This window comes from Cavia porcellus, unplaced genomic scaffold (genome assembly GCF_034190915.1).
Source record: "Cavia porcellus strain 051 isolate PalLab524CR breed Dunkin Hartley unplaced genomic scaffold, mCavPor4.1 scaffold_21, whole genome shotgun sequence".
NCBI lineage: Eukaryota > Metazoa > Chordata > Mammalia > Rodentia > Caviidae > Cavia > Cavia porcellus.
Window position 1 is genome coordinate 28,273,200 of NW_026947504.1, and position 14,665 is coordinate 28,287,864.

At 41.8% G+C, this 14,665-nt stretch overlaps 1 protein-coding gene across 1 annotated transcript in view; it reads left to right on the forward strand.

The window, feature by feature from the left end:
- The window catches only part of Mphosph8 (M-phase phosphoprotein 8), a 39,354-nt gene extending 24,919 nt beyond the window's left edge, over positions 1 to 14,435 (forward strand). The window contains exons 6-14 of the mRNA XM_003477384.5: positions 15 to 140; positions 221 to 309; positions 4,548 to 4,688; positions 5,204 to 5,290; positions 6,667 to 6,821; positions 9,858 to 10,012; positions 12,387 to 12,514; positions 13,250 to 13,333; positions 13,800 to 14,435. Coding sequence (XP_003477432.1) covers positions 15 to 140; positions 221 to 309; positions 4,548 to 4,688; positions 5,204 to 5,290; positions 6,667 to 6,821; positions 9,858 to 10,012; positions 12,387 to 12,514; positions 13,250 to 13,333; positions 13,800 to 13,841 — 1,007 coding nt within the window. The 3' untranslated portion in view covers positions 13,842 to 14,435. The remainder of the gene's footprint in view (positions 1 to 14; positions 141 to 220; positions 310 to 4,547; positions 4,689 to 5,203; positions 5,291 to 6,666; positions 6,822 to 9,857; positions 10,013 to 12,386; positions 12,515 to 13,249; positions 13,334 to 13,799) is intronic.
- Positions 14,436 to 14,665: the final 230 nt, after the last annotated feature.

Genomic DNA, 14,665 nt, shown 5'->3' on the forward strand with positions numbered 1-14,665 from the left:
CACGTGTATTGCAGACGGCAGGCAGCACATTCTGAGTTTGGGCATGGACCTCCAACTGGAGTGGATGAAATTAGAAGACTTTCAAAGGCACCTTGATGGGGAAGATGAGACTTCTGACACAGCAAATGCAATTCCAAATCGTGAGTGGTTTTGGAATTAGTCAAATTCTTTTAAGAAATCTGGTTATGTAAAACTTATTTTATCTGTCCTCTCGTTTTAGATTTGCTGAGGGACGCTGTGAAAAATGGAGATTATATTTCTGTAAAGGTTGCGCTTAACTCAAATGAAGACTACAACTTGGACCAGGAGGTAATGTGTCTGTCGTTGGCAAAAATTCTCAGAAAAGGAACATGGAAAGTATTTTTTTTTTTATTAACAAAATTACTTGTACATTCCAACTTTAAATTACAAAAGTAATGTGTATTTACTTTGTAAAATTCAAATGTTGCAGAACTGTGGCACCTAAAGTGTTAGTTTCTGTAATTCCTGTCAGCCCTGATGACTGGTTTGGGTGTGACCTCTCAGCTTTTGTGTGGCTTATTTTTCTCACCATGGGGGTTTTTACTTTGAGACAGCATGTCTGGTGATGTATTTCACTCATGGCTTTAATCTTTTTTTTTTTTTTTTTAATTAAAGAGAAAGAAAAAAAACATGGAGAAAAAAGGGTAGAAATAATACAGAATTACAGAAGAATAATAAACAGTAAGAAATCATCAGTTGAAAGTTACATATTGTCATCTTAGAAATGGTTGTTCAGGTTACAAAATTAATCTAAAGTGACATTCAAATAGTGACACTGCCAACAGTTCTGCTCAATGATTCAACAAAAACTTGTTTTTTATCTTAAAGAGGGTAAGATTAAACATATCAAAAGAGAACAAAACAGTTCAAAAAGAAACAATTTAAATAAATACAGATTTCAAAGCAAGTTCACTGGAGATTTTCACTTATTGTCTTTAGTTTTCTTCCAAATAGTTGTTCCCATCTTCACTCTCTGTAGGTTGGGTTGGTGGCCATGAACTCCCACAGTTCCTCCTTGTCTTGGAAACATCTTATTTCTCCACTAATTTTGAGAGAGAATTTTCTGGGTATATCAGTCTTGGTTGCAAATTATTTTCTTTCAGGGCTTGAATAATTTCTCCGCAGGCTCTTCTCAATTTGAGACTTTAGTTGATAAGTCTGTTGTTATTTTGATAAATTTTCCATTGTAGGTAATTTGCTTCTTTTCCTTTTGCTGCTTCTGTTCTTTTGGTGGATTTCTGGAATCTTGATTATTATATGTCTGGTGGTAGGTCTGTTTGGGTGGTAGGTAGCTAGAGTTGGGTGTGCCTCATTTATCTGGATATCATTTCTTTTTCCTATGCTTGGGAAGTTTTCCTTTAATATATCTGTGAATATTCTTTGTAGTTCATTTTTGGTTACTCCTGCTTCCTCGCTCACATGGGTTTTTCTTAAGTTATGTATCATTTTGTCTTCTAGCCTTCAATTGTTTCTTTCTGGTTCCTTGCTATTTTTCAGAGGGCTTTTCTTTCCTGGAATCATATTTCATAAATCTTTCTTCAAGTTTCACAAAGCTAACTTTAGTTTCTGTCAAGTCATTTTGCCAGTTTTCAATGGAGTTTTTAGTTTCCTGGTAATCTCTTTGGATCAGTTTCATGTATTCTAGGTTATGTTTAAATTCTTCATCAGAGGTTTCTCTTTCTTTTCTAATTTTCTCTATTATTCCATCTGTGTTCTCTTGGGAGGGGCTTATCATTTCTTTAATTAATCTCTTTATATTTTGCCTCACTTGGATCAGAAGTACAGTTTTAAATTCATCTCTGAGGTCATGGAGATATTTCTTAATACCCACTGATGCTGTGTCTAGTATTGAATGGTTACTGTGCTGGTTCTCTTCTGTATTTGCTTCTCCTGAGCTTATTTTCCCAGGTTCGGCAGCTGGAGATTTTTTTTTTATTTCTATCTCTTGTCATGTTTCTGGTTTCTTTTAGACTGGTGTGTTCTCGGGGTCTCTGGTCCTCTCCGTATTGCTTAGGGTCTTTCTGAAGCGTGCTGACTGGAGTTTTTGCTGCCCTGCCCAATTTGCTGTTATGTGAGGTAGGCAGGGATGCAGGGACGGTGCAGGCTAGCTTCCAGCTTCTGTGCCAGCCAATACGCAAGTTAGGCTGTACCTTGTAGACGTCACAGAGTCACGACAATTTTGTATCTGCTTATTGTGTCCCAACCAGAGGTGTAGCTCAGCCCCAGCAGACCCTGCCAGTACTCTCTGCACCAGGGGTGGCTAACTGATGTCACCATGGAGCAGGGCTCTGCACAGTTCCAAGATGTCCTCCACCAGTCCTGTCTGTGTCACTGACACCATCACAGACCGGGCTCTGCCCAATTTCAAGATGTCTTCCACCAGACCTCTCTGCTCCAGCAGCGACTATCTGATGTCACGATGGCACCAGGTTCTGACCAACACCAAGATGTCCTGCATCAGTCCTCTCTGTGTCACTGATACTGCCATGGCGCTGGGCTCTGCCCAATTCCAAGATGTCCTCCAGCCAGCCACAGCAGCCACGGGACCTAGTCCCTCGTGCTCACTGGGACTCAATGCAGATCTTCCTCTTAGGTCCACTGCACACTGCGCCGCTTGTCTTCACTGCGTTGCTTGTCTTCACTGTGTTCTCAGCACAGTGCTGAGTCAGGAAACTGCGCGGTGTCCGGCTTTGGAGCTCTGGAGCTTCTCGCAATCTCCTCCTGTGTGGCCAGGTGGCTTTGGCTGCTTCGTGGGGTTCCAGATCTCAATTTCTAACAGTTGCCAAGATCCAATACAGCTTTTCCCCTTTGATCCACAGCTCACTGTGTCGTGTCCTCCTGTTAAAGGTCTGAGATTTGCAGATTCCTGTTATCGGCAGCCCCGGTATCAGCACGACCTTAAATCCTCCAACTGTGCCTAGTATAGTGTGCAAAGGGGCTCAGTGAGCACATTGGGTTTCAGTTCTCCACCTGCGCTTTGCCTTCCTCTTCCTGGTTTTATTTTTCCCTTCGGTTACTTCCTTGGTTAATAAGAATCATTATCCATTCGTCTGGCCCTCTCTATGTTGTCATATTCTAGCATCTGATCTGATTTCTCCACAGAGACTCCACCCAGCCCCCTAGCAAGCTGCCATTTTCGAACTCTCCATGGCCTTAATCTTAGAAAAGATTTTATTTTCTTAGTTTACTTGTGTTGAATATTTTCAAGTTTTAGTCCTTTGAGCTTGCAATTCAGAAAACGCCTTAGAGGGCAGAGATTTAGCTCAGTGGCACAAGTGTTTGCCTGGCAAGCTCGAGGTCATGAGTTCAATCCCCAGTGGCCCCTCCCCCCAAAAAAAGGAAATTAAAAAGGTTTAGAACTGGGGCTGGGGATTTAGCTCAGTGGCATAAGCGCCTGCCTTGCAAGCCTGTGGTTGTGAGTTCAATCCCTGGTACCGGTAAAAAAAAAAAAAAAAAAAAGTTTAGAATTTAAAATTACATCTCATATATATATATATCTGAAAATTTTTATTTACATTTGGGACTTCCATCTTGGAATAATTTGGTAAATTCAATAGAGTTTTTTCGTTGCCTAGCTCTTACACATTTGTACATATTTCCTACATGTCTCAAAATATGTGTTCTTCCTGTGACCACTTTTCACTTACTGTTTTCCAACTGGTTGTTGCCTAAACATGATAAAGCTGTTTTTGCCTCCGCAGAGACGGGTAGACATTGTCTTCAGCCACTTAATGAAATTCTCCTACTAAGGTCATTTTTAAGTTTTAATACTTTCATCGATCTCAAGGGGGAGAATTTGACTAGCAATCCCAGGGCTCACTCATTAAAGGGAGTGTTCTGTAGCTGAGGTATAGCCTTTCCCAGCCCTTTTTCTTTTTTGTCTTTTTTTTCTTTTTTAGTTGTTGTTGTACTGGGGATCAAACCTTGCGCTTGCCAGGCAGGCGCTTATACTGCTGGGCTAAATGCCCAGCCCAGAATTTCTTTGTTTTTAGATCTTAATGCATATTTTTCAAGCCACAGTACTCCTTTTATTTTTGTTTTAAGCAGGTTTTTTTTTTTTTTTTTTTTTGGTACTTGGGATTGAACTCATGACCTCATGCTTCCTAGGCAGGTGCTTATGCCACTGAGCTAAATCCCTGGCCCTTATTTTTCCTTTTAGACAGTGTCTGGGTAAGATGCCCACTCTATCCTTATACATGTGACCACTCTGCCTCAGTCACCTAGGTAGCTGCTACCACAAAGATGTTCTGGCACCTGACTCACTGTTCATTTTATATGGTACAAAGTTAGGATGTTTGTTAGGGATTCAGTACAGGAAAGCTGTGATATTTTCTGGTAACATTTACATATGAGAAGACTCCCGATGTTGTTTCTAGTTGTTGCTTAGTACATTTTAGTGAAAAATATAGGGATATGCATAAATAAATGCACTCTAGTGATTGCACATTGAAATATCCTGACTAAAGAGACTTGTTTCTAAAATTATTAAATGACTAACAGGCTTTTTCATTCACAAACCAATCAAGGACTCCAGTGGGATGACACTGGTGATGCTTGCTGCAGCAGGAGGGCAAGATGACCTCCTGCGACTCCTCATCACCAAAGGTGCAAAAGTGAACGGGAGGCAGAAGAATGGGACTACGGCCCTCATCCACGCTGCAGAGAAGGTTCGTGAAATCACTACGTCAGATGACTCGGGAGTGTTCTATAGTGCAATACAATGGTCATATGGTCACTTTAATATTCAGGTTGATCTGTGACATGTTATAGTTTTAATACCTGTAATTTTCTAGCTATATTTTCAAAATGTATTTGGAAATAATTTTTATTGATTTCATCTAAACTACTAGTATTGCTTTAGACCTTAGATAATGTATCAAAATTGTGTCTTTGGTTAATAACTTAAACTGTTCCCATGTATTGTCATTTTAAAGGATGTACATTACAGAGTTTTCTTAATTAGAAGTCAGTTGAAGGCCTAACCTGTGGTGGCTGTGTAGGTGCAGGGTGGGGGCAGGTCCAGAGTGCATGACTCCCTGGCCCACAGTGAAGAAACAGGTGATAGTGGCCAGCCACCCATTTGACATAAATCTACCCAGTCTTTCATGGGGATGGAGGTTTTAGAATATCCTAAAAAGTCTGATGTTTTGGAATTAATTTTGCTTTTTTTAAAAAAAAACAGAACTTTTTAACCACCGTGGCTATTCTTTTGGAGGCGGGAGCCTTTGTAAATCTTCAGCAGAGCAATGGCGAGACTGCACTCATGAAGGTAAGCTGTTCAGCCCCTCAGCCAGGTGTGTATGCTGGTGCCTGGGGAAAGAACGAAGTAGGCAGTGCCCGGACTGGGTGGGCCATTGGAGCAGCACTAAGCACATGGTGTGGTTGCACTGTGACCGGACTTGCGATCCTGAGACAAGCCTTGGCGTAGATGTAATGAGGGCCACACTGGGTCCTGAAGGCGCACATCCACAGGAACTAGAAAATGAGGTGGACAGATCCAGGGCTGTCGAGATAATTTATTGAGGGTTTATACAGCAGTGATACAGGATTGAAGTGGGTTCGTAAACAACATTGGAAGCCAAGTAGCCAAATTGATACATTTTGGGATTTTATTAGCTGAGCTCAGCAAGCACTTGCGTAAACCCTTGTTTCAGAGTCCAACTGCGTGGCCCCAAACTGGAGGGTTACAGGGCATTTAAAGCAGAAAACCACAAAGCAAGACATCCTGTTAGAAACAGTTTAGCTGGAATCTTTGATTAATTTTGGTTGACACCAGTATCCTGCTTCTTTGTTGAGCAGGTTAATGCTTCTGTTGTGGGTGAAGCTCATTCTGCTTTTCTCATGATGTTTGTACCCTGAGTAATTTTTGACTCCACTGGGTCAAATACAGGACACAAGATGGCATCAGTTATGCGAGGCTGCAACAAGGGTCTCCATGCCCAAGTTAGGAGAGCGCTTCTCGTCTTTGCAGATGCTTTGGCTCTCTGAGTGTCCCCTTCTCTCACTGAAGGTTTCTTTCCCAGACCTTCACTTCTGGGCATGTGAGGGATCTGCAGGGCCTCCAGCTGTGCTCTGTCATTTAGTAACTTTTTAAAAGAATTAAAGGTGGAGTGTTGCCAACTGACTGAGTTGCTCAGCTGGGCTCAGACTTGCAGTCATACTGCTTTACCTCCCAGTGGCTAGGATGACTGTGGACATGCCACCATGCCTGGCTGGCAGACACGTTCCCAGAGGAAGGTGGTTGGAGCCTCCAGATGCCCTGTGTACCCCATTAATTAACTCCCAGGCTAGCAGGTTTATATCTGCCTCACTGCGCCCAGCCCAGTGCTGCTTTGCTCCTCTATTGCTCTGGGTTCCTGGCGCAGCACCTGGGAGGACATAGCAGGCCCAGACACTGAGCCAAAGGGGCTCTGTCTTTCTGGCCTGGCCCTGGTAGACAGCCTTACCAGCCTTATGTAAGCTGTCAGCCTTACGTATGCCGTAAACGGAGTGGGATTGACTCCTGTTGCAGGTTTGCTCAGCCTTTCTCCATCAAATTCTGCACTCTTCACAGACTACTGCCACATCTGTGTGGTGAGGGGGACGTGTGCTAGCCGGTAGTTATCATTTATAGTTAATTACCTGTCACTCTTTTCTCTGACCTAGGCTTGTAAGAGAGGAAATTCGGACATTGTTCGGCTTGTAATCGAATGTGGAGCTGACTGTAACATTTTGTCAAAGCACCAGAACAGTGCATTGCACTTTGCAAAGCAGTGTAACAATGTGCTTGTGTATGACTTGCTGAAGAGTCATCTGGAGACGTAAGTAGAGTGCAGGTCCACAGTTGCATCACAGAGCCTGCTTATTTGGACACATTGTCACTGGACTGGTCTCATTGCTCAGGAAAAGGAGGCAGTATGTAAAATGACATGCTTCTGTTCTTGCAGATCATGAAGTTAGTGGCATGCTTTATTTTTGTGCATGTTATTAAAGTCTTAGAAAATATCACATAGTAACTCTTAGGAGTATCTCCTTAAAATCTTATAATTAGGTATGCTGTTAATTTGGCTGACATTTCCTTAAAACCTTTTCCACTATTCTGTAATATTTCTGTATTTTAGAGTAGCTTGAACTTCACCAAAAAATTGAATGGAAAGTAGAGTTCCACATATACCTTCATCCCCCACCTTTGTTAGCACCCCTACATCTGCTTGCAACACATCATCATCCTTAGACCACAGTTCACACAGAGTTCAGGAACATTCCCTGTGGCTGACCCCAGTGTGTAGTGGTCAGCATTCACCATCATATCATAGAGCAGTTTTGCTGCTTTAAAAATTATTTTCTACATCTTTGTCCCTTGCATCCACCCCCTAGGAGCCCTTGTTGTTGGCTATCTAATTTGCCCATTCCACAGTATTTGGGATCATACATTGTCTGGCCTTTTCAGATTGATTTTCATTTAACTGCAGCTATGTATGATTCCTTCCATGTCTGGAGGCTTATTCCTTTACAGCACTAACGTTCTGTGTACCAGTTTTTGTTTTTTTGTTTTTGTTTTTTTGTTTTTAATTTCAAGAGGATAAAAGAGTAAAACGAAAACAAACCAGTGTAAAAGATACTTTAGAACATTATGACTTTAGAACATTATGAGATCAACAGTATTTACTGTAATGCCTTTTGATGTCTTCACGATTGCTGCAGATAATTCTGAATATAGTGAAAAATTAAACAAAATAGAAATAAAAACAAAATAATGTTCAATAAAGGATTTCAAAACAAGCCAAAAGTAAATCCAACATTGCTACCATAATATATCTTGCCATCTTTGAAATAGCTGCTCCTGCCATTGGATTTAACATAATCAAAACAAAAGGGAATACAACCCAACCCAACAAAACAATGAAAATGATATAGGTCCTCAATACAAGACCATGAGGAATCAACAATGGCTGCAACCCTCAGACGGCGATCCCCTCTAGATGTCACACTGTGTATTGCTGTCCTCTGAGCCTATGATCAGACCACTGGCCCTCGACCTGCAGTGTTGGTGAAACATCAGAGCACCACAAGCATCCAATTGCATTTCACCCCTACCTGTCATCACAGCCTGTGTTTCTCTGGATAAGCCGGTTGCTTGTGGGGTGGGGGTTGCTACTTCTTGTTTGCCAGCCTGTGTGCTGGAAGGGGCTGGTGTCTGTTTGTTCCAGTCCAGCAGCAGCCCACACATGACGTTGCTTCCCAGACTGGGCTTGCTTCCTGGTGTGGCCTTGCTCGCTCTCCACCCAGTCCACAAATGGTGCTCATGGCAAGAGTCTGGAGTCTGTCTCTTCCAGTCCAGTGGTAGCCCGTATATGGTTGTGTTTAGTTTTTTAAAGTGACTTCCAAGTCTTACTTTATTCTAAGTTCATACTTCATAATACAGGTATCTTTTTATCACTTAATAATTATTTTGGCAGTGTCTTCCAGAAATGCTACAAACATTAGTGAGCAAATTAAAACAACATTGAGTGTCCACCTCATCCCAGAAAGAATGGCTAGTATCAAGAAATCAAACAATAACAAATGCTGGATGGGCTGTTGGGAAAAGGAACCCTTCTCTACTGGTGGTGGGAATGCAGACTGGTGAAACCACTGTGGAAATCAGTGTAGAGATTCTTCAAAAAACTAGGCCTGGAGGTCCCATCTTGCTACTCCCCTTTTGGATATCTTCCCAGAAGAATTAAAAACATGATATCACAGTGATATAGAGGCACCCATGGTTATAGAAGCACAGCTTTAAATAGCCAAAAATTGGAAACAACCTGCATGCCAACTGAGCAATAGATAAAAAAAATTAGGGTATTTTATACAGTGGTGTACTACACAGCCTTAAAAAAGGAAAAACTGGAAACCTACAGGTAAATGGATGCAACTTGACAACATAGTCATTAGTGACATAAGTTAGACCCACATATATAAACATATTGGCTCCATGTGACAAGCTGAAAGAAAAAACATGCATGTGTGTATATATAAAAGAATAGTTAACATAGTTATACAAGGTCACTGAAGAGAAAGAATTGTGCTGGTATTGTTCCAACAGTTGAATAAAAAGATGTCTTGTGCTGTGGGTGACTGATTTGGGGATGACAGTACCATTGTTGCCGCCCGATTGATGTGTTTTGAAATTGTTTTTTTCCTTTTTATCCTTGAAATACAGTGAATTTGAAAAATAAAATGAAGAACAAAAAAAATTAGTGAGCTGAACAAAGTGTTGTTTTCCATACAGTGAGCACCTCCTTGGCACTCTGGGGGGTCAAGCTGCTCTTCCTGCCTCCAGATCCCATCCTAGGAAATCATTAGCCCTTCCTGCCTATAAACTTGTTACTCCAAATACATGCAGAGAATCTATACTCTAAGCGGAACAAAACGTACATTTTAGACAAGAGACCAAAAGACATGTCAGGCCCATGCCTGGTCTGCCTTCCCAATAGCCGTGTTCCTCTTTCAGGCCAGGCTCTGAGGAACCCCCAGAACCCTCAAAAGGCTTCCCTGTCCTTTTCGGTTCCCTACAAAGAGCCTGCCTTCCTGTTTGCCCTGAACTGATGGTCTCTCATTCTTTATTCATTCATTAAGCAATTTTGAGCAGACACTGTATTAATGACCAGGATAATGGAGATAGAAGCAGAGAAAAAGACTTGGCCTTTAGAGTTTCAGTTACAGTGAGAGTCTAGTACAGTCTGATAGTTGCCTGCTGCAAGAGGGAATGAGCAAGAAGTGGGGTGAGGGCACAAGTGCTGTTCCCATGTGATGCTGAGTCTATCTGTGGTGCTGTTGGGTGTGTCAGGACACTCAAAACATCTGTCGTTTACTAGGCTTTCAAGAGTGGCTGAAGAGACAATCCGAGATTACTTTGAAGCTCGCCTTGCTCTACTGGAACCTGTCTTCCCAATAGCATGTCATCGACTTTGTGAGGGGCCAGATTTCTCAACAGATTTCAATTACAAACCTCCACAGAACATGCCAGAAGGTAAGCCTGTTTTTATCCTGAAGCTTCTTATTTTGAGGTAGACACTGTAAATATTCACTGATTCTTAGAACCTTAAGTAAAACCTTTAAAAAACACTGTGTGTAATAATTATGTAAAATAGTTAACAGCAGAGCTGCTGTGGCAGAAGAGAAAGCTACTGATGCCCACTATCCTCGGTGACAGTAGGGTCCACAGATGCACAGCTGTAATCCCAGCAGTCCAGAAGCTGGCTGAGGCAGGAGGATCATTGGGAATCTGAGACCAGTGTGGGCTACAAAGTGAGCTCAAGGCCAGCTTAAACTGTATAGTAAGACTGTCTCAAAAATACTCTCCCCGCCTTCCCCACTAAAAAGACAAAAAAAAAATGCATGAAGCTGCCTGTCCCTAATACTTATTTTGAGAATTGTGAAGTTACTGCCATTACTAATGGTCTTTTCCCTTTTAAACAGAAAAAGAATGTTTGCCTAGAGTAAACAGTAAAAAGACACAAAAACTTCCCTCCTGACTCCTGGCCTCTGCTGAACAGCTCCTTTAATGGCCGGACTGTGGCCTTGTTAGAAGCTACATATACATGCAGTATGCAGTCTCATTTCGGTCTTAAAGGAGGGAGCTGGGCTCTAGCCATTTTGTTAGAAATTTCTTTTCTCCCCTTTAAACATAGGTGATTCATTAGTGAAAATTTTTATTAAAATACAGCCCAGTAGCAGTAAAGACAGCCATCTTGAAGGTGCCGCCCCCCCCCGCCCCCCCCCCAGTTTTGAGACAGTTTTACTATGAAGTTCAGGTTGGGCTTGAACTCACCCTTGTAGCCCATATTGGCCTTAACAAACTCCGTGATCCTCTGCCTCAGCCTCCCATGTGCTATTTACAAGCATGTGCCATCGCACCCGGCCTTCATCTGTAGCATTTCCATGTTTGAATTTGATATTGAAGATAGTCATTTTAGTGCTGACTACTCGGCATAACTATATGCATTGCTGAGATAGGTTTTTTGGTGAACTTCTGTGATTGGTTGTGTGTACATCTACCAGAAGTTACTACGAATTCACTTGATATCTTACTTTGCCAACATGTGTTGCTATGTTATTTATATTCTTTCATCATTGGGACAAAATACCCAACACTCAAAATGAAGGAAAGGTTTATTTAGCTCAGTTTCGGGAGGGTACAGTCCATAATCAGCTGGCTCCAGGGCAGTGTGGCATAGCACAGGAGAAACACTTCAAGGCAGTAAAAGACAGCAAAGGGCAAAAAGGTAGGGAGAACAAGCCTCTTCTGTACCATCCCACCAGGGCAAGTGTAACAATCTCACCACCCCCTGCCGTCCTCTTGCTCAGACTAAACCCTGCTGGATCACTTACACTTTGAAATTGATACAATGGACAATATCCTAGAGGGTAATAGGGCATCCCAGGATGGAGATGTTGAGTCACTTAGTCAAGCTTCTATACTTCTCAAGTTGACACAATGTATCAACCAAAATACCCTCTTCCCCTCCCTGATGGTCTTCTGAGCCCTACTCCTCAAGCTAGCTCCTTAGCTGGGCTGTCAGCTCCTGGAGCCCAGCCCTTGGAAATGTCAGGATTGTGGTTTGCAAGCACTTTTAAGCTGTAGGTTTACCTCCTGTGGCCTGTCATTTACTAATGTGTAGTGTGGTAGGAGAGTGTATGTGTCTCCTGTATCACTTTGTGAGAGACTATCAGAGGGACTGTCTATATTCTGTGTGGACTTTGACCTCTCTGTTGTTAGAAAGCAAAGTCTGGGTCCTATTGCCACCATGTTCAGAGGTGAGGACCTAGGGTTTAAATGCCCATTGTTCCTGAGAGTGGAAGAGGTATTTCTTTGAGGTCCCCAGATGGCCTCTTGTTGATAACTAGTCTATATGAAACTGGTTGCCTTAGTGTAAAAGAACTCTTTAACTGTACAGATGGATTTTGTGTTTTATTAAGAATACTTCTGGACATGTAGTAAAAACTTCACATTGTATGATTTTGATTCCAAATAAGATAAGGGAAGAAGGAAGCCAGGATGTGTAAGAAAATGGAAAACCACTCATTGTCACACAGACAGACCACCACTGAAACATCTGGGTTTGCTCCCTTGCACATGCATACTTTCAGCAGCAACTTTCAAACAAAAACTAAAACAGTGAGGAAAACATCCTGTTTGAAAGCTTTTCCTAGAAACTACCAATAGGGATTACTTGGGCAAGAACTGAGAATTGCTAGGCTTTTGTGTGCTGGCAGGCAGCAGGCCTGGTGGTGGTCCCTCATGTGCCATGGCTTTCCTAGGGACCAGCTCCTTCCCCTAGTGACAGCACCCAGAGTTGAAAGGGTGGCCCATGTAGTAACCTCTTCCCACCTCCCTTCTTTAGGTTGTGGCATCCTGCTGTTTATTTTCCATGCAAACTTTTTGGGTAAAGAAGTTATTGCTCGACTCTGTGGACCCTGCAGTGTACAAGCCGTAGTTTTAAATGATAAATTTCAACTTCCTGTTTTTCTGGTAAGATTTTTTTTTTTACAGCCCAGTGCTCATACTTGTTCCAACCAAAGCCCAGATGGTTTATTTAAATTCCTGTTTAAATAAAGCATGATCATTCATTAAGCAGTCTAGTTACTTCCCAGTTACTGATGAGATAGATTTGCTGTTTATAACCAACATTATTTTGAATATGAGTTCTTAGGGCACAAGAAACCTGATTTTAAATATCAGGCCTTTTTCACCATTATAATTGTTCACTTAAAACTTAGAAATTCTCATGCTTTAATTTTTAATGCATAATCAGATAGTGGCTATATGAACTCTATCTTGAGATAATAAATCTTCTTTAGCAGGATTTTTATAATTCTCCCATCACTTTTTGATTTCTGTCACTTGATATTACGTCTAATTATTTTGGTTAAAATTTAGACAATTATCAACTAACCCCAAATGTTTTTTATATTGTTTTATGTAATTTGGCTTTTTAATACTCTAAGCCTAAATTTATTTATTGTTATGGGGATTAAACTCATGTCCTCACACTTCCCAGGCAGGCACTTCTGCTGCTGAGCTAAATCCCTGACCCAAATCAGGAAGATTTAGATAGCACATTTTATAGAAAAAGAAAATCTACATTCTTTTCTACTACTGAAGTTGTAGTAGGGTCTCACTAAAATCGTGAGATAGAATTTGCTAGATGTCTTTGTATTTAAAAAAAAAGCACAATACTAACACTTTATTTTCTTTCCACTCTAGGACAGTCACTTTGTTTATTCTTTCTGCCCTGTTCCAGGCCCTAATAAGCTCTTCATAAGGTTGACAGAAGCACCTGCTGCTAAGGTGAGGTGGTTTCATGTTCACTGTTATATTCCAGTTGCTGATGCAGATAACTTTGTCCGGAAAAGAACAGAAACTCCCTACTGTACATAGGGTTCCTTGGTCTCCAGAGAGCAGGGGTGTGTGTGTGTGTGTGTGTGGGCGGGGGGAGGGTGTGTGTGTGTGCTGAATTGGCATGCCATCAGTAGATGGCGGGCTAGGCTGAAGGTGAACTTAAGAATGTCCCTGAGCAGCAGTCTAGGATCCAAGAGTGTTAGACCTCTTCAGGTATAAGGAAGTTGACTAAAACAGTCTGGTAATGACTAACAAGAGTTTATAAAAATCAAATTATAAACACAACTATTATTATTTTTACTAAAATAGTAATCTGTAAATCAATGAACTGCGCTGAAAATATTTTCCAGCCAAGTGGCCCTGATGTTTTTAGAGGGGAACTGTGTTCTGCACTGACATGCGTTTCCCTCCCCAGGTGAAGCTGTTGATTGGTGCGTACAGAGTGCAGCTTCAATGACCAGACAGGACTGGGACGTGGCATTCAGACAAATGCTCCCCTCATCTCTTGGAAGCCATCTCGAATTCTGGTGCACCTAAAACTTTTTAAGTGTAGTTTCATCTGTAAACCTCTTAAGCATCTGTTTTGGTCTGTGAGACTGTTGGTGGCCCTAATATATATTTGAAATATAGATGTAAGTGTGCCAGTCTTCTGAAATTCAGCGTTGCACCAAGACTGCATTACTTTATTTTTCCACAGTGTGGAACAGTACATAGGAAGATTAAGAAAATTAAAACTTTTTTCTTTTTAATAACTTTGAATTTTCTACTAGTCTTGGTGCATTTCTGTGTAAAGAAGCGAAAAACATGTAGGTGCAAAGCACCAGTTTACAGTGAGGGAGGCATGGTCTATGCACTCAGGTTGCACAGACACCGAATAAAGGTCGGCTCTGCTGCCCTTGCCTATGACTGCTGTCACACAGTAGTGATGGTGGCGGTCACTACCCAGCTGTCCCGCTGCCACAAAGGACAGGGATACTAACACCTCTGTGTAAAGTGCAGTTTCAGCTTATCCTTTAGAAAGATGATAAAATAAAAACCTAAGATGCTGCAAGACTATTGAGAACTTCTTTTGCTTAAGTTCAGAGTAATTCTGAAAAGCCGTTTCACATGAACACAGCTGGGAGGCCATCACGGTCCTGGCTGAGCCTTGCACAGCTCTGCAGGAGCTCTTTCCCAGAGTGTGGGCCACAGTGCACGCTTTACTGCTAAGTACGCAAATGTGAAAATGCAGTGTTAAGGGGCCTGACTCTGTGAGCTACTGAACTACCTTCCCCACTGAGC